Source organism: Apostichopus japonicus, chromosome 3 (genome assembly GCF_037975245.1).
Source record: "Apostichopus japonicus isolate 1M-3 chromosome 3, ASM3797524v1, whole genome shotgun sequence".
Taxonomy (NCBI): Eukaryota; Metazoa; Echinodermata; class Holothuroidea; order Aspidochirotida; family Stichopodidae; genus Apostichopus; species Apostichopus japonicus.
Window position 1 is genome coordinate 29,959,058 of NC_092563.1, and position 27,442 is coordinate 29,986,499.

The window sequence follows — 27,442 nt, forward strand, 5'->3', positions numbered from 1 at the left end:
GACTGTTCAACCACGACATTAATAGCTTGTAATGAGTACTTTAACATTTCTCCAGCTTTTCCAATGGCCAAAACACTGGAGATCCTTTTTACTGCAGAAAGTTTGATGTGGAATACATTTTCTTGGAATGATTTGCCTTACTGGGTTGTTCCCTTCTAAAGATGTCAATGGTTTTAAGAATGCTTTCGATGGTTATTATAAGAATTGCAACAGGATGCGAGGTTTCTGAATTGAACTTTTATTTTGATATGGTCATCTGAATTTTATTTTCTGTGAAGAGTGATTTTCAGGCACAAATTTACGTGGTGATTAATGCACTAGTGGTGGAAGGGTCATTCCAATATGTGTATGTTAGAAGAGGCACTGGTTTACAACCTTGTTGTGCTAGCTTTCTTTTTGGGACAGTAGAAAGGTACAATGACATGCACGGGAGGGAGGAGGGGCTCGAAATGGCCCAAATAATTGTGGAATTGTTGTTATAAGTAAAGTAGGTATAAATGCAAAGTGGTGCTAAACTTTTCAATATTTGTGTAGAGCTTCAAATGGGGGAGGGGTGTCACTGCTCCACATCCCCTGAAATCTCATCAAAGGGCATCCTGGGCCTGGAGGAGTGGTCTGATTCTTCAGACTGACAATGGCCCCTAGGGTCACCAGCTCCCCCTCCCCCTCCCTCCTATGTGCACGCCACTAGATGGACTGGGAATGATGGGGAAGAGGAGAAACTGAGCTTCCTTACAACATTGAATGAGTACAAAGCTGGCTATCAAATTCAAGCCAAATTAGCATCATGGGGATTTAGTCTTCAAAAGACTCATAAACCAACAAAAAAGACATCATACATGAGATGAAAATTCAATTCTTGTTAAATATTCTCTAGCCTTTCAAAGGCAGTCTATTTCTGAGTATCATTTTCATTTCACATATAAGTATTCTACTTACTAATAAAATATTCCAAAAGGAAATTTGTTATCACATATAAAATGTGTAAGCTGACGAAGAAGAGAAGTTAGTGCAGAGACTAAACTTTATCACGACCTGGCTAAAATGTTTTTAAAAGTTTTTTTGATCAAAAATGTCTTTAACAACAAACATGTGAATATTTACCCCAGGTTGATGTTAAAGAATCATTTGAAAGGCAAAATATCTGATTGTTTGGTATAAACTTAAGGCTATTCAAACAACTATCACAATTTGCAGGTTTGAAGTTATAAGTCTTTAGAATTAATTCTTAGAATATCAGAGTCTATGCAATTAAAGTTGCTGGCCTACCCATCTTAGCAGACAGATTATAAACAACATTGATTTTACAAAGCACACTATAACAAAATTGTCAAAAACAACCAGTGTTGAATGTCACCGGTGGCTATACGCGGCTGTTTACACTAGATATGAAACTGATAACAGAATGGCAAAAATGTGAGAGACTGAGTAAAACGAGTTGTTAGAATCTGTAAAACAATGGACATTAATTAATTAGGACTAAACTGAGATATAGTTAAAGGGATATTCTGGTGGCTGAATTTGATTGTTTCATAAAAATGCTGGATATTTTGTGCATCTTTTGGTCAAAACAACAACATCATCATAGCACTTTGTTTGGCAAAGATATGAAACTTCAAATCTGGTTGTATTTTGTGATTGCATCTGGCAACAACAGGGTGAATGAGGTCATCAAAGCAATTCAGCTGAAAATATATATATTTTTTTTTTACTTTATAATATTTTACTGATTTGTTTACAGAGGGAAATCAATCTTTCTACAAACCCGATTGTACTTTGATGAAATTGTAACTATTGAGAGCCTTTACAGCTAAACAAATATTCCAAATGTACCAAGTTTCAAGGATAAAATAAACATGAAGAATAACATGTCCTTTTGAAGAATAACAGTTGCCGAGATGACACCACAGATCCTGACTGCAATCTGTTCCAGGGCTTAGCCAATCAGAGTATCTGCCATTCAATCAATGAATCATCTTGAGTTATGGACAAGATATCAAACTTAGGTTTTTACTGTAGAATATTTCTTTTCACATCAGTATCACAATGTTTGCCACCTGTATATCTTTAGCGATACTCCTCCAAAGAATGTACTTATGAAATGTTAATAGAACTGAGCAACAGCAATAACATTACTGTTGGTTGAATTTTCTTGTAGATAGACATATTTTTGCCAATTCAGAGTTTTATTTGCAATTTCCTCATTCAATTATCCACATTAATCACTTGTAAATATCCGTAGGAATAATTGTTCTTGCTTGTGAAGGATACAACACAAAGGAAATGAATTGTTACAATGTTTTGTTTTTTGTATTTTATTTCATGGAAACACGTTTTCCTTCAAATGTACCCATGAAATTTGTGCATTATTGTGATAATAAGATGATTTCCTAGTGAATTGTTAAATCATCCTATAATTTAGAAATATTGCTGCAAAGATTTCCCCCATAGACATATAAACTATGAATGACTGACTACTAATTAATTTCAGGAATTTACCACATGAAAAATAGAAAAGAATTTCCCTCTGGAACTTTCTTTAATATTTTCATAAAGTTACAAACCTGCTTAATACAAAATATATATACTTTATTTTATTTAGATATGAAACTTTTTAACACAGTCTGCATTTTATGAAAAATTAATCTTTAAATCCAAATGATAACTTAGAAATATTTTATATATGGTTAACAAATATGGTAAGTACCAAAAACAAATTACAAAAAAAGTTCAGATTATTAGAAAGAACTGTGTTCTGAAGGAGAAAGATTCATTGCAAAACTGTTTGAAGTAGAGACAAAGTGAAGTATTTATTATTAGGTAGTGGTGAAGATGACTTTACTGAAAATGTGTCTCTATGACAACGTGATAAACAAGAAGACCGTCATGAAGTGTAAACATAATATATATATGGGCAATGGAATAAATAGCAAATCCAATTTTGTGAAATGTTTGGTGTGAGTTGGCATTGTTATGATCTTTGTCCATGGTTGGCTACTTGATAATATTGTTCCACTTTGAAGCTTCTGTTAAATAACTAAAAGACACATTTACCTCACATTTAACTTAGAAAATAATAACATAGATAATGTCTCGTTGTTTTAAAGTGTAACAACGACACCAGAACTGACAACAGATAGATTAATGGAATGGCTTACATCAATGTTTACAGATCAGTCCTAGATATCACATATAGAGTATGATGTACAATCTTATAATATCTTGTTATGCTATTCATGGAAGTACCGTCGATGTATGTTGATGCATTAGATAGAACGATGATATTAGCAGCAAAAATTTCCACATTTGCACACATCAAAAGAAATAGGTGTATACCAGATGTTTAAGTTTATTCTTCATAAAGTATTTACAATGAAGACTAAATGGGTTTATATAGTCTTACAGTCACCTTCGAACTTTAATACCGACTTTCTCAAATTCCCTCCAGCAAAGCTAGTGAAGGAGGTAAAGACAGATGCTGATCATCCAAATTAATATCAGATAGCAACATCAGCACTGACCAGTTAGCTACTGACACACTGGACTATAACTGTACTAATGTCACAGCCTTTAGCATGGAAGTGACCGGCAGATTCCTTACTGACCAGTTAGCTACTGACACACTGGACTATAACTAATTATACAACAGACTCTACTTATTTCACATAGATACCTTTAGCATGGAAGTGACCGGCAGATTCCTCACTGACCAGTTAGCTACTAACACACTGGACTATAACTAATTATACAACAGACTACTAATTTCACATAGATACCTTTAGCATGGAGGTGAACGGCAGATTCCTTACTGACCAGTTAGCTACTAACACACTGGACTATAACTAATTATGCAACAGACTGTACTAATGTCACAGAGATACCTATAGCATGGAGGTGACCGGCAGATTCCTTACTGACCAGTTAGCTACTGACACACTGGACTATAACTAATTATGCAACAGACTGTACTAATGTCACAGAGATACCTTTAGCATGGAAGTGACCGGCAGATTCCTTACTGACCAGTTAGCTACTGACACACTGGACTATAACTAATTATACAACAGACTCTACTAATTTCACATAGATACCTTTAGCATGGAGGTGACCGGCAGATTCCTTACTGACCAGTTAGCTACTGACACACTGGACTATAACTAATTATGCAACAGACTGTACTAATGTCACAGAGATACCTTTAGCATGGAAGTGACCGGCAGATTCCTTACTGACCAGTTAGCTACTGACACACTGGACTATAACTAATTATGCAACAGACTGTACTAATGTCACAGAGATACCTTTAGCATGGAAGTGACCGGCAGATTCCTTACTGACCAGTTAGCTACTGACACACTGGACTATAACTAATTATGCAACAGACTGTACTAATGTCACAGAGATACCTTTAGCATGGAAGTGACTGGCAGATTCCTTACTGACCAAGGAGCTACTGACACACTGGACTATAACTAATTATACAACAGACTCTACTTATTTCACATAGATACCTTTAGCATGGAGGTGACCGGCAGATTCCTTACTTGCAAAGAAACACAATTTTCTTTGGTGCTGTAGCAAGTTCTTCATAAAATGTGAAGGTTAAATCGATGGGCTAACCCAAACCCAGTGAAACTTGCTACAAGTATAGCTTTCTGAGGGAACTGCTACTCATCAGGTTTGCTTAGTATTGTAAATACTTACATTACACTAACCACTGCTATTTAAGTCCAGCTCCATTCTGTGTTGAATTTATTACACTCAGGCAAAAGGAATTCCACCCAATTACACCTGAAAGAGTTTCACGATCGAAGACATGATCTCTTACATGATGACTCCTGAGAACATACATCATATTATTCTGAGGTATTAGTGCAAAAAGTTGAATAAAAAAGTGTAAATTGTGTAATTTCACTTTGGCAAGTTTTGACATTTCTTGGGTGGCATTGTGATGGAATCGTCCTTGTAGCTCCCACGGCAACGAGGAAAACTCCTGATGTACAACTGCATTTGGCCATTGTGGATCATACCTTGGTCAGAAGAAAGCGTTACTTGTTTCGACTGTCAGGACTTGATTCCAAGCTGTTTCTTTCTTTCATGCATTGCTCGCTGTCTTATTCGTTTCACCTTCAAATGTTTCACCTGGATGATGTCAAAGTGGTCCGAAAGTTCTGTCCAGTTTATCGACTTAACGTGAGGCCTCTTGTCCAATTGAGATGGCTTTTTACTGAAAACACAAATGACAAACAATAATTATCTTTCTTGTTGCAACGATAAACAGTCTAGGGGGGGGGGGGGGGGGCACAGACAGATGGAAGGTGCTGGGCTCAGAATGGGAAGTTTTGTTGTGTTTTCACCTAAGAGCAAATATATATATATATGCCAAGACAGACTGTAGTCTTAAGTCAACTTGATGCAAGCAGAAGCATACTGACAAACAAATGATTTGTTTTTCTCTACTTTTCATTCTGCTGTTTGACCCTTAGATTCGGCAGAGTTTTAACTCGACTCATAAAGGTTGTACAGTTTATGCAACAGCAACAACGATGCAATGTATTCATATTCTATTTGCATACAAATTCTGAGGTCAAAACTTGGCAGCAAATATTGAAGAAGAAGTCAATGTCCTTTCTATGATATCACTAAAAGTTCACTTTTTGGTAAAAAACGTATCAACTTCTCATGCATTAAATTATCTTGAAAAACTGCATTTGAGAATCGAAAGCAAATTTCTCCAAGATTTTCCCAAGTCATTCAGCAAGCCTCAACATTTCAGCTGACAGACCTTCAGGAATTGATCAAGTTATTCAATAATTAAATTAAAACATTTTCGCTACTCAGAATATTTCCTTCAGCTTTGTCTTTCTTCACTGAAACTCAAAGCGGCGATTTATTTTCATCCTTGCAGCAACAAACACAAACATTCACTGATCAAGAACCTAATGTCTCTAATAAATACAACTGTATACATACATGATGTAATAAATAAAGCACATGATTTTAATTAACATAAAGTGCACATGCATATGCATGTTTTTAAAGGTGTATTCAGCACATTTGAAATGCCATGAACATGTTTCCTCAGCAGGAGTCCATGTTTGTTGTGTAGGCAGGAGTCCATGTCAAATGAATGCAAAATGGACCCCATATGTATAAACAAGGGAAAGACACAAAAAGTTCAATAATCTTAGAAATAGGTTAGACTCATTTTACATCGCAAGAAATAATAATCCGTCTGAAGTACTGGAAATTTACTTTCCAACAAAGTGCCTCAAAGACACAAATAGAGGAGACACACCCAATAAAACAGTCTTTACTTTGGCAACATGTAATAAACATTAACTACCATAATTTGGTTTTAAAAATCAGTTTAATAGTTATCTCCAAAGCTTTCCCATTAAAACTGTTACTTCTTTTGATGGTTGAACTCTTCTTTACTGTTAAATGGAACTAAACACAATCGTACCATAACATTTCCAAGTTTTATCATTTTAAAAACAAATAGTAACTCACTTTCCATCTTTGATTGGCATTAAGGGCAGGTTTGGTACACAGGACAATCTCTTGTGTAACAGGTCAAACGTTTTACTTTGAGGAAGAAGCATTAGAATGCCATACAAGCTCTTTACCAGATATGGATTCTGGTCACCTTCCAAAAGTTGGAGTCTCAGATCTAAAAAGAAAATTGATAATTTAACTAACCCTCTGCCTTCTTGGATCAATGCCCCTGACATATGCCATAAAGTTCCCATTATCCCATTATCCATTCTTGACAAGAAAAATGCATGAACAATAGTTGAAACAGATACATCGGACAGAACTTACGTAATCTATGAACATTATGCATTGCAAGCATGCAGCCTGACACACCTCTTTCATGTGGTACTTCAATGCCATGGTACTGTCAATATTATGCATTGTAAGCATGCAGCCTAACCCACCTATTTTATGTGGTGTGTCTATGCCATGGTATTGTCAATATTATGCATTGTAAGCATGCAGCCTAACCCACCTATTTTATGTGGTGTGTCTATGCCATGGTATTGTCAATATTATGCATTGGAAGCATGCAGCCTAACCCACCTATTTTATGTGGTGTGTCTATGCCATGGTATTATCAATTTTGCACCGAGACTGAAATTGATACAGCGGGCCTGAAATGCAAACACCCCGCTGTTGTTACGATTATCTTTAAATTTGTCTTGTATTGTCTAATAACAATTCAGTCTTTTAATTGCTTAACTTTATTTTGTTTTGCCAGCATGTGATCTCTCACCGTATACAATTCAACTAGATAACCAGCCGGATAACCAGCAGAATAATCAGCTCTTGATTCATCATTTGGAAGTTTAGATTAAACGGCAGATACAATTGGCTATCATTTACATACATGTTTGCGAACAGTGTCAGGAATAAGAATAAAGCATAAAGCATAAATTATAAGTAATATTACACTTAACGCTGCTATCTAATAAAAAATAAGGAACACGAAATATTCTTTTATCCAACAGAAACTGATAGGGCTCTGTTATTTGACAATTATATCAGTAGTAGGTATTAAGAGAGAGCCAATGATATTGTGTGTGCAAAACATTTGAAAACCAAAGATGAAAAAAAATTGATTATGTGTATACTTACATGTAAATATTGGACTTTCAATCAATTGGACTAGTTTATCAACTTCTGTTAAAAAGTCAAGAGTGACTTCAAGATCTCCACTGAGAGAAAAAGGTCAAGGAGAATAAGTCTAAAGAAACAAACCTGTATGATCAAATAATAAACACTAATAAAACTGATGAAATATAAAACAGAAAACCTACTGGAAAATATAAAAAACAATTGTTAATGCCCACAAAAGAACCAATAATTGTTCTGCTCTTTCAAAGAAAACTAAATAAATAAACCTTTCATAATATTTGTCACAAAAGGATACAATTTATTGATCAGGTGACTGGCATGTTGATGGCAATGTGATAGGAGACACAGTGAAACCGTGGCAACAGGACTGTGACACCAGGTCTTATAGAGGCAGCAGAACAATGAACAACTCTTCTGTAAAGAGAAAATAAGTCCTAATTTATTAACTTATTTTTTTTTGCTTTTCAAACATTTTGGTTATTTTTACTTTTCTTATTATCTCTTGGTTTCTATGGGCAACTGATCTCAAACCAAACAATAACCACAAGAAACTGATTACAGATCTGATCTGACTGAAATGTAATTTTCCATGTTTTTATTGACACATTGAGACCTTTCTGAGGATAGTCTTAACAACAATAAACACATTCAAAACGTTTATCAGGATCCTATAAACCAATGTAGCCAAAAATACAAAAAATTCACCTTAAAATATAAAACATAACAAAAAATGTGCATGTTAAAGAAATGATCAGTTTTTATCATATTTTTTTGTGTTTTTTTTTAAATGATTAAGAACTGTTCATACTGTCGGTACAAGTGCTTTAAAGCATGATATGGGAGGAGACTATCCAGTGGTATTAGCATTAGAATCAGAATAAAAATTAGGAACTGTTCATACTGTCAGTACAAGTGCCTTGAAGCATGATTTGGGAGGAGAGTATTGAGTGGTATTAGCATATTTAAATTGTCCCAATCGGCTGCTTTTACGTCAATCGCAATGAAATATCTGTTCCTATTGGTTACATTTCTTTATTGTAATTTTTGAATGAAAGAGTCTCTAAAATTATGTATTAGTCCTCTTTCAAAACCACTACCAGCTATCAACTAAGGAAAGCATTCAACAGCTTTCGGATGAAAACATCCTTTTGTTTAAATTTCAAGTTTAGACCAGCGGAAACAGACTTCGCAGAGTTGCAGAAAAAACTAAAACATCTCTTGCTATGGTTTGCTATTTGAAGAATCTTTCTGACATTTTGATTACCTCCGTAGCTAAATCTTTGAGCTGGTTACGTAGTTCAAACAATTCGCTGGACGTCAGTAGGATCTCGTTGAGTAGCTGAACCATCTCCGTGGAAAACTTTAACTCGTGAGTTTCCAATAATATTTCAGATAAAGATCGGTAAATATGTTCTGCATTCAGGAATAAGCACAGCTGCCTACAGAATAATGTAAAGAAAATTGAAAAAACACAAACATATTATTGCAATACTCTGCCTGCTATGGACATGTAAACAGCTCTTATAAAATTGATACACAAACAATATATGTATGTGGGGACTGCTGAGTGTGCTTAAATCTTAAACTTCAGGTTGTGTGGCAACCAAATAAAAGGCTTACCTCATATTGGATTGGCTTTACCATTACGAACACTGTTTCATACAGTGGAATAACAGTGAAACTTCCTGGATGAAAAACCCATCGTATGTTAGCCAACAACCAGGACTAAATCCAAACCTTTAACATGCTATTTTTTGTTGCTTCAAATGCTACAATGTTATTAATTATTAATGAAACCTTAAAACAATTAATCCAATCAGTAGGTGTCTGTGCATTTGCTTCCATGTACCAAATATGTCCAGGGTTCATGTTTATAGGAATATTTCACTTCAGAGTTAAGCTAAAAAAAAAGATTAATAAAAGAAATGATACTTAAAAAAAGGTTAAGTACTATAAAGCTTCCACAGGGCCATTTACAGTTTCTAATTCAGACTGCAAAAGAAATGTCAGTAATTTGCTACTTCTTGTCAAAGTTTGGCAATGTCTGTTTTTCCACACATGTGCAAATATAGCATTTAATGAGTTTGTTTGGTCATTATAACAGACCAAAACACTCACATTAGTAAGATTTATGACCAAATGAAACTGAGAGTGTTAACCAGCCATACGTGGCTACAATAATGCTACACCAAATATTTGAAAAACAAGTTTATTAACTACCCTCTCTATGTATATGTTAAATGATTGTGTTACTGCAAATAGATCATCAATGTGAGTGCCTTGAAAGGAATAACAATCCTACGATTAATATGAGGATGTCTTTCTCAAATAAATTCACGAGGCTGCCAAGGACCTGTTTTTACATATCAATTCACATCATGCTTGACCAAACAAACTTTGATCATAAACTTCCTGTTTGTACAGATCTAATCATACCTCATTAAGTACTTTTACACATCTCACCTGATGATGAAAGAACCTTTAGTTTTCAACAAGTCTGCATTGCCTGCAAAGGTCTCCAACAGGTTGTTCATGCAGTGGGTGAAGTAAACGTTCATGCCGTGTTCTGCAGCCAGTGCAGGTTTTCCCTTGCCAATTTCTATACTGAAATATGAGGTACTTCTTTCAGATGGACCGGCCTCTGATTGGACGATCATTGCTATAACTTCAAGGTCATATAGCACGACCTAATGGTTTGCAGTAAAACAACACGAATTGAACAGATAAGAAGCTTTTCGAATAATAATCAACATTTCATTCGAAACAGCCAAGATGAGCTGAGCTTGCACTCCTGTCTCCACAAATAGCACAATTAATAACAACTACGAAAACAGCCATTACTGCATAATACTGGCCATTAAATTGTTACACCACTCTAGCTGAAAATATGTCTTCCCTATCTAATGAATGGCTATTTAACTGTGTGCATAACTTGTAAATTGTATTGGGAAAGTGATGGAGGAGATTGTAAGAGGGTGAGAAGAGGGTTGACAAGAGTAGTAGAGGAGAGGGGAAGAGAGGTGAGGGGAGGGGAGAGGGGCGAGAAGTGAGGATGAAAGAGGGAGGAGGGGGATGAAACACATCATGACAAGACTATTAGAGATATTTTTACCTCATCTGTCTCATCACAAAGAGTTTTTGATAATTCTGGGAAGATATCACTCATGTGTTGAAAGATCTGGAATAAAACAAAAAGAAATAATTGGTTCAATATTAAAAATCCTCAGAAGACAAACATTATTGCACAAATACCTACTCCAAACTTTAGAATATTTTTCTTTGTTATGTGAAAGTGATGAGTACATTTATCATTTTGTCATCTTACCATATTCGGTGTCTTTTCAAGGAGATGCTTAATCCAGTCGAGTACCGCTATTTTGGTCCCCATTTCCTTGCGATGGATGTACTCTGTGAGCACTTTTACCAAACTCCTAATACAAAGCCTTGGCTCCTCTGGTTGGCTGTTTGAAAAATGAAAACTAAACTTTAAAATGATAAAGTGACTAGATTTAGTAATACTCACATATGAGCTCTTCTCAAATCACTGTATTAAAAAATTATTTTAGGGAGGGGGAGAGAGGGAGAAGGAGGGGGAGGGAGGGAGAAGGAGGGGGAGGGCGAGGAAGGAGGGAGAGGGAGGGGAGGGAGGGGAAGGAGGGGGAGGGAGGGGAAGGAAGGACAGGGAGGGGGAGGAGGGGAAGGAGGGGAAGGAGGGGAAGGAGGGGAAGGAGGGGAAGGAGGGGAAGGAGGGGAAGGAGGGGAAGGAGGGAGAGGGAGGGGAAGGAGGGAGGGAGAGGGAGGGAGGGGAGGGAGGGGAGGGAGGGAGAAAGAGGGAGCAAGGGAGGGAGGGGGAGGGGAAGGAGGGGGAAGGAGGGAGAGGCAGGGGTGGTGTATCACATATTACCACATGCCACATTTTCTAATAGCCCTTCCCTCCAATTCCCAACTCTCCAGCCCCAATTCAGCCAATGAATGCTTTTATTCTTCATCTTGATTACACAACAGAAATTTATTGAAAAAATAGACTGAAATATCACTTTGATTTTTAAAGGAAATTTGGTGGTAAACTTTATAAAAAAAGAGTACTTACTTCCTTAAATAAAAATCCTCCCTTCACCTGTCACTGCATCACTAACTGGTCCCTAATTAATTTCCTAGTACTTTTAGCTAACTTTGGTAGCAAATGGCTGTTGCATGCAATGTGCTGACAACAAAGCTAGGCAAGGCTCTAAAGTAATGTGTGAAGGTGTGCTGGTGATCTACGCAACGACTGTGGCTTCAGAACGAGCAGAGTTACTTCCGCCAGCAAATCGACCACAACCGAAGGCAGAGTGTAACACGGGCACACCTTTGATTACTTAAGAAATGTAATTGATGATGGACCTATACAATATGCTTGACTACCGCGCGCCTAATGAAATGACGACGCTACGGTAAACACGCCTAATATAAACTTATAGTAATAATAGTATACGAGTACGGGTATACGGACTGCTATGAATAAATATTCCCTAAACTGATACCGTGTGCAATAAAACTCGGCCTAGTTGGCACGTGCGCGAGTGGTATAAAATGGCTAGCGAAATACAGATAGAACTCGCGACTAAGCTAATTCTGAGCTCAGAATAACGCACTAATGAAATAGCTGGTAAATATACGCTTAAACGCCTTTGGAATAATTCTAAAGAAGCGCAATCTTAAGGTTAAATAAAATGCTAAGGAGTTCGTATCTTAATTTTCTGGTCTTATCTAATTCACGGCGCTTGTTGGAGAGAACGTGCAAATAGCGCAGGCTTGTATATGTACCAAGAAGTGAGGTCAAATGTCGAGGACCATTCCATTATTGCATACCGTGCAGTTGACTTGGACACCTCCAAATCAACATAGGTGAATGAAATGTGATCCACTACAGATTACCTACGTACCTAATCCTGTCATATATTTATCAAAAAATTTACCCCCCCCCCTTCCCCCTTTTTGTTTTTTTTTGTTTTTTTTCTGTTTCCGAGTGAAATGCCTGAGCTAAGACAGTCTCAGTAAAGTAGGTCTGGGTATGTAAGAATTCCAATTAAGTAAATTATCCAGCACCTTAATGTAAATTATCAAGAACATAAGTTACAACCAAAGGAACAGAATTGCTCTGCACAAATAAAATTACTGCTTTGACCAAGTTTATTTGGAATGTCTTAAAATTCTGACTTACTCTTCACTAGTAGTTTGTTTGTCATCTTCAGTAGTCTTCTTCTGGTCTCCCCCTGTTTTGTCTTTTTTATGTTTACCTTCATCAGTTTTCTTCTCTTTGGGAACCTCTATTGCAGTACCCGCCTCATCATCACTTTTGGTGATGAGATCCATTAATCTCTCATTCACCGTCTTGGCTACCTCTCGGATATGTGACATTTTCTTGGTTAAAGACTTCTAATAAATATCTGTTTTTAAAGGTTGACTTTTAGGCTGATTTTTATTTGTGATATGCCATAGCCTGACAACAAAGAAAACTTAAGTGCTAATAACATTTTTACAGCAATTCCTATCTTCAGTACATTCACCTTTAATAATGCTTAAATGCTCCTTTAAGGCTCAACTAATGATATCATCATGTCCTCGGTGCAATGTCTAACAAATTAATATGAACCCGTGTATTTAGTGATTCCAATAACTCAACCAAAACAATTTCTTTAAACTTCATATTTAAACAACAAAGGGCACCAATGGATGACGATGAAAAAAATTAGTCCTTGACAAACTTCTAATGCATTATAATATTTTATATGACTCCATTAAAAGTCTTGTTTCTTAAAGAGGTTTGTGTTGCATCTGATGAACTGACCTAACAGTCTGTCTGTGAGACTAAGTTTGTAGACTAAGCTGTCCAGCCACTTAAACTGATGGGCCTCACATCTTTATAGGGTTATTTTCTCAGAAAATTTAAGTGGTCTAGAAAAACTACCTGGAGTGATAGCATTGGTTTGTAAGAGTCTATGACTTATCAAAATCAACTTTGTACCTTAAGTCATTGGTTTAATATATAGAAGATAAGCAGCAGTATTCCTCTTGAAGAAAATTTTGAACTGTGTGATTTATACTGTTAATATGCACCATTATTATGTCACAGCATATGATTAAAGTCATAACAAAGACTGTAAGCTACAACACTCTACCATAGACCTATCACACTTCCATCGCAGATGTACATCCTACTTTGAATATAAGAATTGAGGCTGAAGGTATAGTGATTAACTGTTGGGGATAATTAAAAGCCAAATGTACCATTTGGAAAAGCGCAAGAAATGTTGGGCTAAAACAAACTTCGAACCAGCAACCTAAGGATTTAATACTAACCTGTGTTATACAAATTGAGTTATCCACCCCTTAATACTTTATAAAGTCCAAATTTTTTGGAGAAAAGGAAGCCTTGTAGAGTTGACACAGAAGATTAATCTAGTTACCAGAGTTTATAATACAGCCAAAATGGGGAATATATTTATAAACATGCCACCAGTTTATTTATGGTCACTCAAATATGATGTTTATTTTAATTATATTAATTTGTTAAAGGATATCATGTTTCCGGGAATCTTGATATGAGATGCATGGTAATGTCTGTCCCATGATGCCAGCAGTAAAGGGAAGAAGCTGTCTCCCAGCTAGATTTAAGAACTCTGCCATCCATGCCAGTGCTGTTAGTTGTATAACTGGATCTATCAAAAATATAAGAAACATTAGTATTACAAGGCAGCCCAATCATCACTTAATAGGGAACTTAAACAAAAGCTGAATGCTTTATCAACCATGCAGCAGCAGTAGTCAAAGTAAGCTTCAAAATGCTATGAAAACTTAGGTAAAGGACAAACAAGGAGAGGGGATGATAGGGTAGGACACACAGGGAATGGGGGTGGTTAGAGTTAGGGAGAGGGCAAGGGGAGGGGGGAGGAGGAGGAGGAGGAGGAGAAGGAGGAGGAGGAGGAGGAGGAGGAGGAGGGGGAGGAGGGGGAGGAGGGGGAGGAGGAGGGGGAGGAGGAGGGGGAGGAGGAGGAGGAGGAGGAGGAGGAGGAGGAGGAGGAGGAGGAGGAGGAGGAGGAGGAGGAGGAGGAGGAGGAGGAGGAGGAGGAGGAGGAGGAGGAGGAGGAGGAGGAGGAGGAGGAGGAGGAGGAGGAAAGAATCAAGTATGACAACAACATAATAAATATTCAGATACACTATTGCTGAGCAATCCAACTATGCTAAAGTATAAGACACACTAATACAAGAATGCAGCAGATAGCAAACAAATTACTATTATGTGGATGGTGTACAAGATATCAATGGATCAAGGCAAGAAACTAGTGAATACAACAGATGTGCAAAGTACAGATACTTACAGCTGCTTAGCATTCTAATAAAAAAATAATAAATTCCCCCTATCAGGTCATGTACACTTATCATAATTCATTTAGGATTATCTAAGTAATTGAAGGCAAACACTAGGGTTGAATTGTCATTCATGTATACCATTTTACATGTGATGTAACAATGGTCTTTTGGTCAGTTTGAACAAATAAAAAGTCATTTTATTACAGAGTCACTTCATTTAATGGTTGAGTCATTTTCACGATCGAGTTGAGTCATGGTCTTCAGTCACTGTGATGCCACCATGGGGGGGGAGGGGAAAAACTTTGAAAACCTTATCCAAGTCACTTGATTTTTAATCTTTAGTTTGTTTTGGGGTTTGTTTTTTTCACTACTGGTTACAATCACGGATTATTTCCAAATTGATGAACTATTTGGTAGTATGATGCTCATTTCAAACAGAGAGATCTTAGAAACAAACCTTGTGATTTGCTGTGCTGTATCAGAATGTTCACCATCGATGAAAATTCTGCTTTGCTTGGATTCTTTCGTATCTGCTGCAGAAAGTTTCCAAGACAAAATTCACACCTGCCAGAGAAATGAAAGTGACATAAAAAATAAATACAAAATGGTGGACATTGATTAGCAACAATGTTTGCTTACGAAATAACCAGGGCCTGAGATGATAATGATGATGATAATGATGAAGACGACAACAATATTTTTTGTTTGGGGGGTATGGGGTGGAGGGGAGAAGGATTTTAGCCCACATCTCACAAATTCACTGTACAGCAACCTCCAGATTGAACAATTCATTTTCAAGAGAGTTTAGGGTTTCTTCAAGCATTTTTAAGATTTTTGATACGCACATTTTCTTAACAGCTGGTGACGGATCGCCGAGCACAGTGAACAGGCCATCCAATAATTCAGGTAAGAAAGTAACCAAGTCAATATCTGGAAGAGAGTCCAATGTGGTAATCTAAAAGTGAAAAGTATGAAACACCACAAATGGTCATATAAGAAAAAATGGACACCAAAACCAGAATCAATGATTTCTCAATTTTCTTGCTAAAGTCTATGAAATTAAAAGGGCTACTTCAAAAGTCAGGTGGATCAACAACACCGGAGTATATACACCAACGGAGAGTATAACACAATAAAGAAAGAACACAGTGCAACCCCACCCCTCAATAAGGACCGGAATATATACACCAATGGAGAGTATAACACAATAAAGAAACAATACAGAAACAATACAGAACAAATTTTGTTATTCTCTGCTACTCCCCACCTCGTCATTTCATGTTTACATTTTGCTTAGCCACTCGGAAGAATCTGAATTTTCACTTGACAATATAATACTGGAAAATATTAGATTTCTGATAAATTACTCCCCTCCCCTACCCTACCCCTCCCTTTCCCTTCACAACCCAACAAGAGACCTCTCGGGTCTCTTGACAGACACTATAGGGGTTTATTGATGCATTTTTCTCATTACTGTTGAAATTATTATGTATTCATACATCTTTTCTTCTTTTGCAAATCAAGAGAGGAATGGTAGTAAGCATATTTAGATTTTATTAGAATGTTCAAGGAAACTTTACATTTTATTGAACAGTTCTTATTGCAAGTTGAAATTAAACAATTTGCTACAATAAGGCATCCACTTGTGAGAGTTTTATTTGCATATTTGCTGCAGTCACTTTCGTTAGAGCACAACAACAACACAATAGCAAGTTTCAATATGTCAATGAGCATCCGGCTATTGGTGGACTTGAAAAGGAAGATTTGATTTTATACAGGTCACCCCTAACGATAAATAACATGGAAATTACATGTCTGGTAAAATTATAATCATAATCGGTCTATGGGAAATTGCCATTTCTATCATAGCTCAGTCATGCAGTCATCATGCAGTCATCATGCAGTCATCATGCAGTCACCATGCAGTCACCATCCAGTCACCATGCCGTCACCATGCCGTCACCATGCCGTCACCATGCCGTCACCATGCCGTCACCATGCCGTCACCATGCCGTCACCATGCAGTCACCATGCAGTCACCATGCCGTCACCATGCCGTCATCATGCAGTCATCATGCCGTCACCATGCCGTCACCATGCCGTCACCATGCCGTCATCATGCAGTCACCATGCCGTCATCATGCAGTCATCATGCAGTCATATATACTTATGCAGTCATGGACTTACAGTATATACTAACAGATATATGGCTTTACCAATACATTTATTTGACTTAGATATGAATAAAGAGTCCCCAAAAGCTCAGAAAGTAACAAATAAAAGATTCTCTACATCCTGACTCACCCACGAGAGAATGAACTGCCTCGAAACCGACTGTTTGGCATAAATATTTTTCCGTAGAAAGGCGATAAAAGATTCCAAGTCAAAGCTCCGTGACTCGGCCACGATATCCTTTGGAGATCAAGCATGTTAGATGATACAAATTATGTGTAGAAATGGCAAGTATGACAGTCTGTAAAGATTCAATTTCTCAGAAATTATTATTCACGATTTCTTTTCACATTGCTGAACTGGCCATTTTCTGCAAATACACAAAGAATGAAGGGGAAGCTGGAGATGAAACAAGGGGAAATGCTGGAATCAGAAGTTAGGATGTTACTTAAAGTGTGAGTTTGTCAGTATTAGATATAGATTTAAAAAAATTGAGTTTGGGTGGGAAGTGGGGAGTGGTAATGGCAAAAGGAGGAATTAAAAGCAAAGACATAAATGTGCAAACTTTCTTTGGAAGGGTAACAGTTCTTTCAATTCCACATCACTGGACTGGACTGGACTGTCACAGATATGCAGTTTATTGAGACAGGGGGAGAGGTGGGGAACATAGAAACAATGAGAGGTGATAAATGGAACAGACAGCTTATTGAGGCAGGGGAGAAGAGGTGGGGAACAGAGAAACAATGGGAGAAGGTGATAAATGAGACAGACAGCTTATTGAGGCAGGGGGAGAGGTGGGGAACAGAGAAACAATGGGAGGTGATGAATGGGACAGACAGCTTATTGAGGCAGGGGGAGAAGAGGTGGGGAACAGAGAAACAATGGGAGGAGGTGATAAATGGGACAGACTTCATTTCTGAATACATGAACAAGTACATTGAAACATTTTGCATAACATCAAAAATAAGTAAAGTGATCAGCAGTATGTACAATGATGAAAATTACGAACCTTTACTAGTTTGTCCAACGGTTCCACACCATTACGAACATTCAAATCATTGTCAATGACGAGCTACAAAGAATAAGAGATAGAAATTACAAAGACGAAGCAACAAACTAATACATCTAGCCACAAAACTAATCATGACAAAATATGTAGAATTCATTATTAGAGTAACAAAACTTCTCATGTTTCATTTCCATGTTACTTTGATGGTAGGATTTAAGAAAAACACAGCAAATGAGCTTCATTTGCTTGCAGATTTGTTGTTAATAATATATACATATTTATATAGCCCTTCAAAGTACTTGACATGGGATTAGATCTTAAAAAGTACCTGTATAAGATACATATAAGGTAATAAAGAATAACAAAGTCAAAGCAAAATCAGAAAATAAATCAATCAACAAAAATTAATGAAACTAATATAAACAAGGTTAAAACAAATAATAACAAAGCATACAATTTGGAAATGGTTATCTGTAGAATTGGCAGCCAATGCAGCACTCTCAATGCTGGAGCAATCAGATCATGTTTATTAGGCCATAGTGATTAATTCTGAATGAGTTGGAGTTTGTTGATTTCACAGGCTGGGAGACCAAACAGAACACCATTGCAGTAATATTTAAACGAAAAAATGTAACAAAAGCATGGACCAATTTTCAGCATTTCAAGAACATTGCAAATCTTCAAATTCACCATCTCAGTTGTTTAGACATTCACAAGCATATTATTATGCATCCACCTTTAACACACAATTCGATCATGGCAACACAAGTTAAACTTCCCATTAAAGTTACATACAACCGGGCATCATCGACATATAGCATGTACTTCAAACAATGACAGAGTATGATATCCTCCAGGGGTTCAGAGTATAAACTAAACAGAACCGGCCCTAAAATTATTTGGGACACCACAATCAAGAGGCAGCGTTTTCTAGATACACCAGTCAAAAGAAATCTCAATATGCTTAGAAAGAAATTTTACATTGGACATAGGTCGATAACTTCTAAAAACAGTGCTATTAAGATCACACTTTTTCCAGGAGTGGACATAAAATGCCTGTTTGACATAGTTCAGGAAAATCTCCCAACAACATATATAAAGTACAAATCCATACATTCACTGCTTAGACATTGTTGTTGGCACTGGATCAAGAATATGTGATTTCAAAGGAGAATTGCTGTTGATCAAACTGGGGCACTCCGAGATAGCTTTTCACCAATTGAATTTTTAATGAGCGATAAACTGGATCGTGAGAGAGCCCTATTAAGTTTGCCTTTTTGGCCCTACTATAATTCTAGTTTTCTAATTTATTATTTACTACATTCTAAAATTGTATGTCTCCAAAATTTCCAATCTATTCCGTCGAACTAATTATTTGATTCCTGGTGAAACTTTGGTGGATTAGAGTAACAAATCTTGCTTTTAAGTTCTTGGTCTTACTTGTAACAGTCCAGTACAGCATAACCAAACTGAAGCAAACTCAACACAAACTGCAATGTTAAATTTTACAAAAGTAAGCAGGTTATTTTCCTTTCCTTTTACTTATTTTGTTTCTTGTTTTTGCTCTCTAGTGTCAGCATTCAAATTATTTTGGACCAGAATATATGACTGAAGATGCAATATACACAATACAAATAAGTGAAATACACTAAATATTTACAAAGTTAAGCCAGTAGTAGTTAAGTTACTCAAGAGAGAAACTTATAACATAATAATTAATCAAACCAGAAAGCTTAAAGACTTTGCGATTCAATTTGCTCAACAATTCCACTTAACTATCTGACTAATGTAGAGCATGTGAGTTAAATTTGTCATAGCATTAAGTGTTAATCACAAAAGATCAGAGATTTCCATCCACCTCATATTTGTAGCACTCACTTGTAGGCATCGACTAAATCACTGCTAAAGATTTAGCAATATCAATTTTTATTCCAAAATGTTTCAATAGCCAGAACGAACTGTTTTCCTACGAGAAATATAGACAGATAGATGTTCTATGTATGAGCAAATGGACATTTTCTTTTACCAATTTTGACCTCGCAAATCAGCTCTGCCACCAACCATCCCGAGTGGGTTCTTGTACTCTTAAAGCTTGATGTACATACCAAGTATGAAGTTCAACAAAGATGTGCTTTTGAGTACTCGTGCTTACAAAGTTTCAGAATTTGACATCTGTTGACCTCAAATTACTTTTGACCTTCACAGAAAAGTGTAGGATTCTTGTACTCATTAAGACGGATCCACATACCAAGTATGAAGTTAATACATCATGAATTTATTTGAGTTACCGTGTGTACTGGCAGCTGTCACTTACACACACACACACACACACACATGTTTGTATTACATTCAGACCGAGGACCCCATTGTATTTTCCATTGTTCAAATCCACATACCCTAACCTTAACAATACCCCATACAATAGAATTCTTCCGAGGACGTGGTGATTCTTTAGAAATCACAACCGAGGACCTGAAATTCTTTTGTTCAAGTCCTTGGTCAGAATACAAAACAAACGCACACATGCCATCACCATGGCATACACACACACACACACACAAATGCCAACACCATTGCATACAGTAACTTCACCACCGGCAAGAAATCGATCAAAACTAGTTTTCAAAACATACAAATAGTACTGATAGATACTAACAAAATGCTGGAGAGACCCTAGCTGTTTGTTTTTTATAGCAATTTGCTCTGTAGAACAGATTACAAAATAGCACAACTGAAAGTACAAATAGCACAACTGAAAGTACTTTGCAGTGTTTTAGATGCTGACTATGCCACTACAATCTAAACAACTTCTTGAATAGCTGACACTTAATAAAGCTTGTTTCTGTTTCGTTTGATAACAGTTTTCCTTTAACAGTTACAACAACAAAGGCTCGTTAAAGAAAAAACTGAAGTCAGCACTTCGTGCAAAGGATTTAAAACTTGAAAAAACTTGAAAATTATCTGGGTACCTTGCAGAATATTTCAATAGGATATCTCTTGATTTTCTTTCGTTTTTATCAATCATAAAATATCTTTGAAACCTTTATCAGACTAATTGAGTCAAGACCTTGTAAATTTAAAAGCTTATTTTGCCAATAAAGAGTTCTTCACAAGCTGAAAGATCAAAATGGTTGCCATGAAATATAGCAGTGTAATGTTCTGTGATAATTTGCATTTGATATGAGTAGACATGCACAGTAAGCCAACTCCTCTATTCATCCCCATCTCCCTTCCCTTAAACCTACCCCACCCCACCTACCTCATTAAATTTCTTCCTCTCACCCACCAATATTCCTTTGGCATTACCCTTCCCCCTTCATTCTCTGTTCCCATCATTTTCCTACCATTATACCCTAAAGTTACTCTCAGATCTTTAACAACACAAATGTCCCTTCATTACTGACTCTTTAAACATAAACAAAGTAGGTTAATTAGCCTCTACTATGACAATGTGACAGAGTTGTAACAATCCACTTTCAGTTTTAAGATCGAGTAGAGTACCTTCCAGTAATTTCCCTGACTCTAGTTGGGTTGCTGACTAGAGTCATTGTATTACCTCCATGGGGATAAACTCGACAAATTTGTTCCCAGCCACTAGAAAATTCAGTGACTCCAGTCCTGACTCACAAAGCAGGCTGAAATGTTAAATGTTTTTATTTCTGTCTTGGAAAAGTAACAGACTTTTGTTAAAGACAAGAAGTATCTTGATGATATTAGTTTACACACAAAGCAGTTTCTCTTAGAGCATAATTGATGGCGAGGGAAATTTACAACATTGCTGCAAAAAGCAATCACATGATTGAACTGAAGAAAAAGTGATTTATCTTACCCGACCAAGGATGTCAATGATCTCGTTGAGATGAACCAGAATGGTACCTCGGGTCATTTTGATGATGTTGTACAGTGCTTCACAAGCCGAATATCTGGTTTGGCTATTGTTGTCATTAAAACATCTAAGTACTGGTTTCAGGATGGTGTAGGGAGGAAGTGGTGAATCCTTTAACAAAATCAAACAGTTGTTATTAACCAAACTTACAGAACAATAAGAAGCAATTCAGAACTGCCCATAAATAGTTTTGAAAATCTATAGATATTTAAGGTGAGAAATATAATATTATAAAAACCAAAATAATCATGTTTGTAGCCTGCTTTTTAGTCTTTAGTGTAGGACAACAGTTTGATCTCGAAAGGCATTTATTTCAATGCATAAAGCTGTAACACAATGACAAAATCTGCATCATGTACACAAACGAACAAAAACAACAGTATTCTTGTTAGACAAGTCTGTTTGGATATGTCATATTATTATTTTGATATGTAAAAGATAGAGAACATGATGTTTTGATCCTAGCAGGATCTTCTTTAGACAGCCTCTGAAGAAAATCCTGCTAGGATCCAAACATCAAGCCCTTTACATATTTACCTTCAGAACCTCTTTGCAGTAGATACAAAACAGTTTGCTAACAGTTTCATTCTCTGTGTAAAAGTAAGTTGGCCTGACGTTTCGATCCTAGCAGGATCTTCTTCAGAGGCTAAATGACAAGTTACAGTAACAGAGGGGACAAAAACACGCACAGAATACAGACAGGTTAATGAGCACGGTGAACACAATGAGATGGATGAAAGGGGATTATAAGTAGAAAGCAACAGGAGAAGAGGAGAGGAAGGAGATAAACTGTGGAGGGACAAAGAGAGGATTAAAGGTCCCCCACCGAGAAGATATCCTTGTTTGTGGACCACTTCATCAAACCTCTTGTTCCTCAGATTAATTCTTATATCCATGACACTCCAGATTTCCTCAGGAAACTTGAAGATATCAAAAACCAAATCCCCAGTACAGCCATCATCGGTACTTTCGACGTCACTTCTCTGTACACTAACATCCCTCATGCTGAAGGTATCGCAGCCACGTGTGCAGCCCTGTCTAAGAAGGTCCACCCTTGTCCACCCATCTCTGACATCAAAGCTCTCATGCAACAGGTTCTCACCAAAAACAACTTCACGTTCATGGACAAGCATTACCTTCAAAGACACGGGACAGCCATGGGAACCAGGATGGCTCCTTCCTATGCATGCCTGTTTATGTCTAGCCTTGAAGAACGCATGCTCAGTACGGCTCCCTGTCGTCCCCTTATCTGGTGGCGCTACATCGATGACATCTTCTTCATTTGGACCAGTGATGAGGATAGCCTGCTCACCTTCATCAATCATATCAATTCTTTCCACAGCACCATCAAATTCACCTCTGATTACTCTCACCAACAGGTTAACTTTCTCGATGTGACTGTTCGCAAGGAACACGGTTCTCTCTCCACAGACTTATACACCAAGCCCACAGACACACACCAGTATCTCCATTCTTCAAGCTGCCATCCCCGTCACTGCAAGTCTGGAATTGCCTACAGTCAAGCACTACGTCTTCGTCGCATTTGCTCTAACAATTCCTCTTTCATTCGCCATACAGATGCTTTGGAAAAACACCTTATTGCCAGGGGCCATAGTGCCAGAAGGGTGCGTGAAGCCATTCAGAGAGTCCGCTCCCTTTCCAGATCATCTACTTTGGCAGTGAAGGACAAAAAGGGACGAGATTGCGACAACAAGCTGCCCCTCGTTGTTACTTTCCACCCAAATCTTCCTCCCCTTCAGAAAATCACCTCTAACAACCACAACATTCTCCTCACTTCAGATAGACTCCAACGAGCCGTCCCTGAAAAACCCATCATCGCCTACAGACGACCACGCAACCTACGAGACCTTCTTGTACGTGCTGCTGTTCCACCTCTAACTTCTAACCCCACACCCATTCAGCATGGTACCTTCAAATGTGATCGTACTTCGAGATGCATCGTCTGCAGCCACCACATTGTTGAATCCAATTCCATCACCAGCCACAGCATGCAACTCACACACAAGACTAAGGGTCACATCACTTGCACTACCACCAATGTCATCTATCTGATCTCTTGTAGAGTTTGCGGCATCCAGTATGTTGGCGAAACCAAAACCACCCTCAAGAAGCGTTTCTATGGTCACAGATCCACAGTCAACACCATGAAGACTGAGACCCCAGTTGGAGAACATTTTAACCTTCCCAACCATACCATTAACGACATGTCCCTACAGGGGATTGAATCCTTAGGTAGCCGTCCTGACCTAGTACGTATCAGCAGAGAGAGGCTCTGGATGCAACGCCTTCGTACCATTCAACCTCATGGGCTGAACATTCAGGAAGGACATGACTAACTTTCCTCTGTTCCCTACTCCTTCTCCCCTTTCTCCCTTCCCCCCCCCCCCTTTCACTCTTCCTCTCATAGCTCTCTTCCCCTCCATTTTTCTTCACACCTTTCTGTCTTTGTCCCTCTCCAGTTTATTCCTCACCCCGTGCCTTTAATCCTCTCTTTGTCCCTCCACAGTTTATCTCCTTCCTCTCCTCTTCTCCTGTTGCTTTCTACTTATAATCCCCTTTCATCCATCTCATTGTGTTCACCGTGCTCATTAACCTGTCTGTATTCTGTGCGTGTTTTTGTCCCCTCTGTTACTGTAACTTGTCATTTAGCCTCTGAAGAAGATCCTGCTAGGATCGAAACGTCAGGCCAACTTACTTTTACACATTCTATTACACAGGCTCTCTAGTGGATAAGCAGTTTGCTAACAGTTTTATTTCATTTTGAGTTTCATTCTCTCTTTGATTTCAAATCTATTTTGAAGCAGTTTTAAGTCTAGACGACTCATTTCCACAGAGAAAAGTATCAGAAATAAACACTCGACCATTTGTGACACAATTAACAAAACTGAATTAAAGGTAGAGTTTGTCACAATATTGTTACGTAACTAAAATCTCTAAACAAAACAAGTGATGTCATTACTCTTCCAAGGCCAATGGAGGTTGCTGCCAGTCCTATTACACCACCTCTTTTAGCATTTGGATTGGAGGAGGACACAAAATCCTTGTCCAGGACTTTGATTATCTTTTCCACATCGCTGAAGTTCTTGTTGTTGGCCAAGTCCCTGATGAGTCTAAGAAAATAGGACCAGGAAGTTTCATTTTCAATAAGCGACAAATATTATTTTATTAAATTTAATTTTGATTCAGTGTGTCATATATTGAGGAGTTGAGTTTTAGGACTCGTCTTCTGACAACCATAAAATCCCACCCATGGTGCAGGCCGGGGACAATTAATTCATAGCCGAAAGAATCAGCCAAATTGACCACATTGTGAAAACGCAAAGATATATAGCACCATTGTACAAAGTTTGTAGTACTTTTCTGTTATTAAGAAAAGACAACACTAATCATACTGAAAATTGCACAATCAAAACATAGTCCCAATTACTTCAAACATATTTACAAGAGTATTAGATTACGATAAAAGCTTTTTGCTCACTTTTCAATCTCTAAAGCAGCTCCTTTCCTCTTTTCATATAACCGGTCACTCAGAGCTCTTGCAATGGACTGAGGAAGAGGTCCATAATCTTTGTCTGCCATTTTCTAGAACAAAAAAATCAAAGGTAACAAAAATTTGTTTATTGAAGTACTGTAGTCAGTGTGATTGATGAAAGAAATTTAGAAAGTTTACCCTCTTTGTCAGCGATATGTTTGGTAAACACTCCTTCTGCCAGAGTCTACAATTTTTACAGTTAATATTGACTGTTTGTCAATTTTTACTCTTGTCAATACTGACTACCACATTACCTAAACTATTTAAGTCTTTTTGAAATCTTGATGTCAAAGTTGAATGTTACTTTTGAATGTTTTCCATAAATTTGCATTTTAATTGTGACAATCAACAATTTATGACAATTTGTACTAGGGACAAAGAAAGGTTCCTCTGGAACTGAAATGGAATCACTGACTACTTGCTCATGCCACTTTACAGTACATGGTGAAAAATTCCTGGTGAGAATCTCAGAACCATCAATTGCAATCTGATTTTTAGTACTTTTATCTAGGCTTGGAAATTTGCCCATCAAACCCTAAAAATCTGTTTTATAGTGTTTCTCTTCTACTCTTGCAATAAAAGGAAAAATAAAGATAAATACAGCCATTCTCATCAAATTGTAATTTTACACAACTATAGGCTAATTAAGCACTAAACATACAGGACTGTGAAATGTTATCTCATTTGTCAATTGATATAAATAAGAATAATTGTGATACCAGTAGCCACTCTATAGTTGGCAATAAGGAACTCTTACCTGATGCTTTGAAAAAGACTTTTTGCTTAAGAAGGCATCTTTGTGTTTTCCATGTTCCGCTTCTTTAAAACTGGCCATGCTGCTCAGCTTCCAATAACTTAGCTGGTAGTTATATTCCAAAAAAGTGAAGGTAAGGATTGAACTACGAATCCCTTTTATTTATTAGGAGGACTGATGAGCCAAGTGGTTAAGGTCTTGTCAGTAGCCTAATTCGATTCTAAAATTGGTCAAATATGTTTGATCTCCATAAGGCCTGCAATCTAAATTAGCTCATGACTAGTATTTGTAGGGTAATCTTTAGTTTCAAGCTTACTAATGCATTAATCCTGTCTCTATTTGCATTTCTATAGAACTACCTCAATTTTATTCAGTTAAAGGAACATTTAAGTTAGTAAATATCTAGTTTCCTATGCAAATAGCAAAGCACAAAAGTTTTGGATATACTCCTAGCCAAGGAAGGCTTTGTAATTTTATTCTCAGGTAGGCCTAATAAGAATTGAAATATTCGTGTAATAACGGTTTCACAGAGGCTATTCCCTACATGATATATTTAATGCCCGACCGCTAGCTGTTAATACCAGAGTAAACACTGTTCCAGCCAGTAAAGAAACGCCCTTGTGTTCCTTCTTTGAACATTTTAGCCTAGGTGCACGTTTCAACTCGAGTACTACTAGTACTACTAGCTCGAGATGTAGGCCTAGCCCTATGGTGTACCACTTTTGCGAAATAATATTATTTCCGGGAAGGCATTTTAATCTGGCATGGGATTAATGCGAATACCAATGAACAAGAAACAAAAGGTTGCAGAGAAACTTACTTTTTATAACTGAACGACGATACATAGGAAGTAATCGAAGCGTGTCCGGTTCCTTTGAGAACGATAAGGAGGTATTGTACAGCGGGTCAGGGTGAGAAAAATAAATAGGCGGTGACCACAAACTGGACAATTAAAATGCTGTCTGCTAGGCAACATAACGAAGGCTAGTCAGGGTTGAATCTGCCGTTCCCATTTTCATGTTTCATATACCAAGTCACGTAAGTCCTTATTGTTCAATCAATTAGAAAGTAAAAAAA

At 37.3% G+C, this 27,442-nt stretch overlaps 1 protein-coding gene across 1 annotated transcript; it reads right to left on the reverse strand.

Moving 5' to 3' along the window:
- Nucleotides 1–1,700: 1,700 nt before the first annotated feature.
- Nucleotides 1,701–27,122, reverse strand: LOC139965788 (protein VAC14 homolog). Its single transcript, XM_071968490.1, has 18 exons — nucleotides 26,369–27,122; nucleotides 25,558–25,661; nucleotides 25,039–25,189; nucleotides 22,002–22,169; nucleotides 18,173–18,235; nucleotides 17,296–17,403; nucleotides 15,837–15,946; nucleotides 15,449–15,555; nucleotides 14,196–14,339; nucleotides 12,842–13,025; nucleotides 10,964–11,099; nucleotides 10,751–10,816; nucleotides 10,102–10,325; nucleotides 8,903–9,077; nucleotides 7,934–8,052; nucleotides 7,639–7,718; nucleotides 6,514–6,673; nucleotides 1,701–5,227 (listed from the first exon to the last, which is right to left on the reverse strand). Exons 1-18 carry the CDS (start codon nucleotides 26,444–26,446, stop codon nucleotides 5,065–5,067), a joined length of 2,340 nt encoding a protein of 779 aa, XP_071824591.1. The 5' UTR covers nucleotides 26,447–27,122; the 3' UTR covers nucleotides 1,701–5,064.
- Between the last annotated feature and the right edge of the window lie 320 nt (nucleotides 27,123–27,442).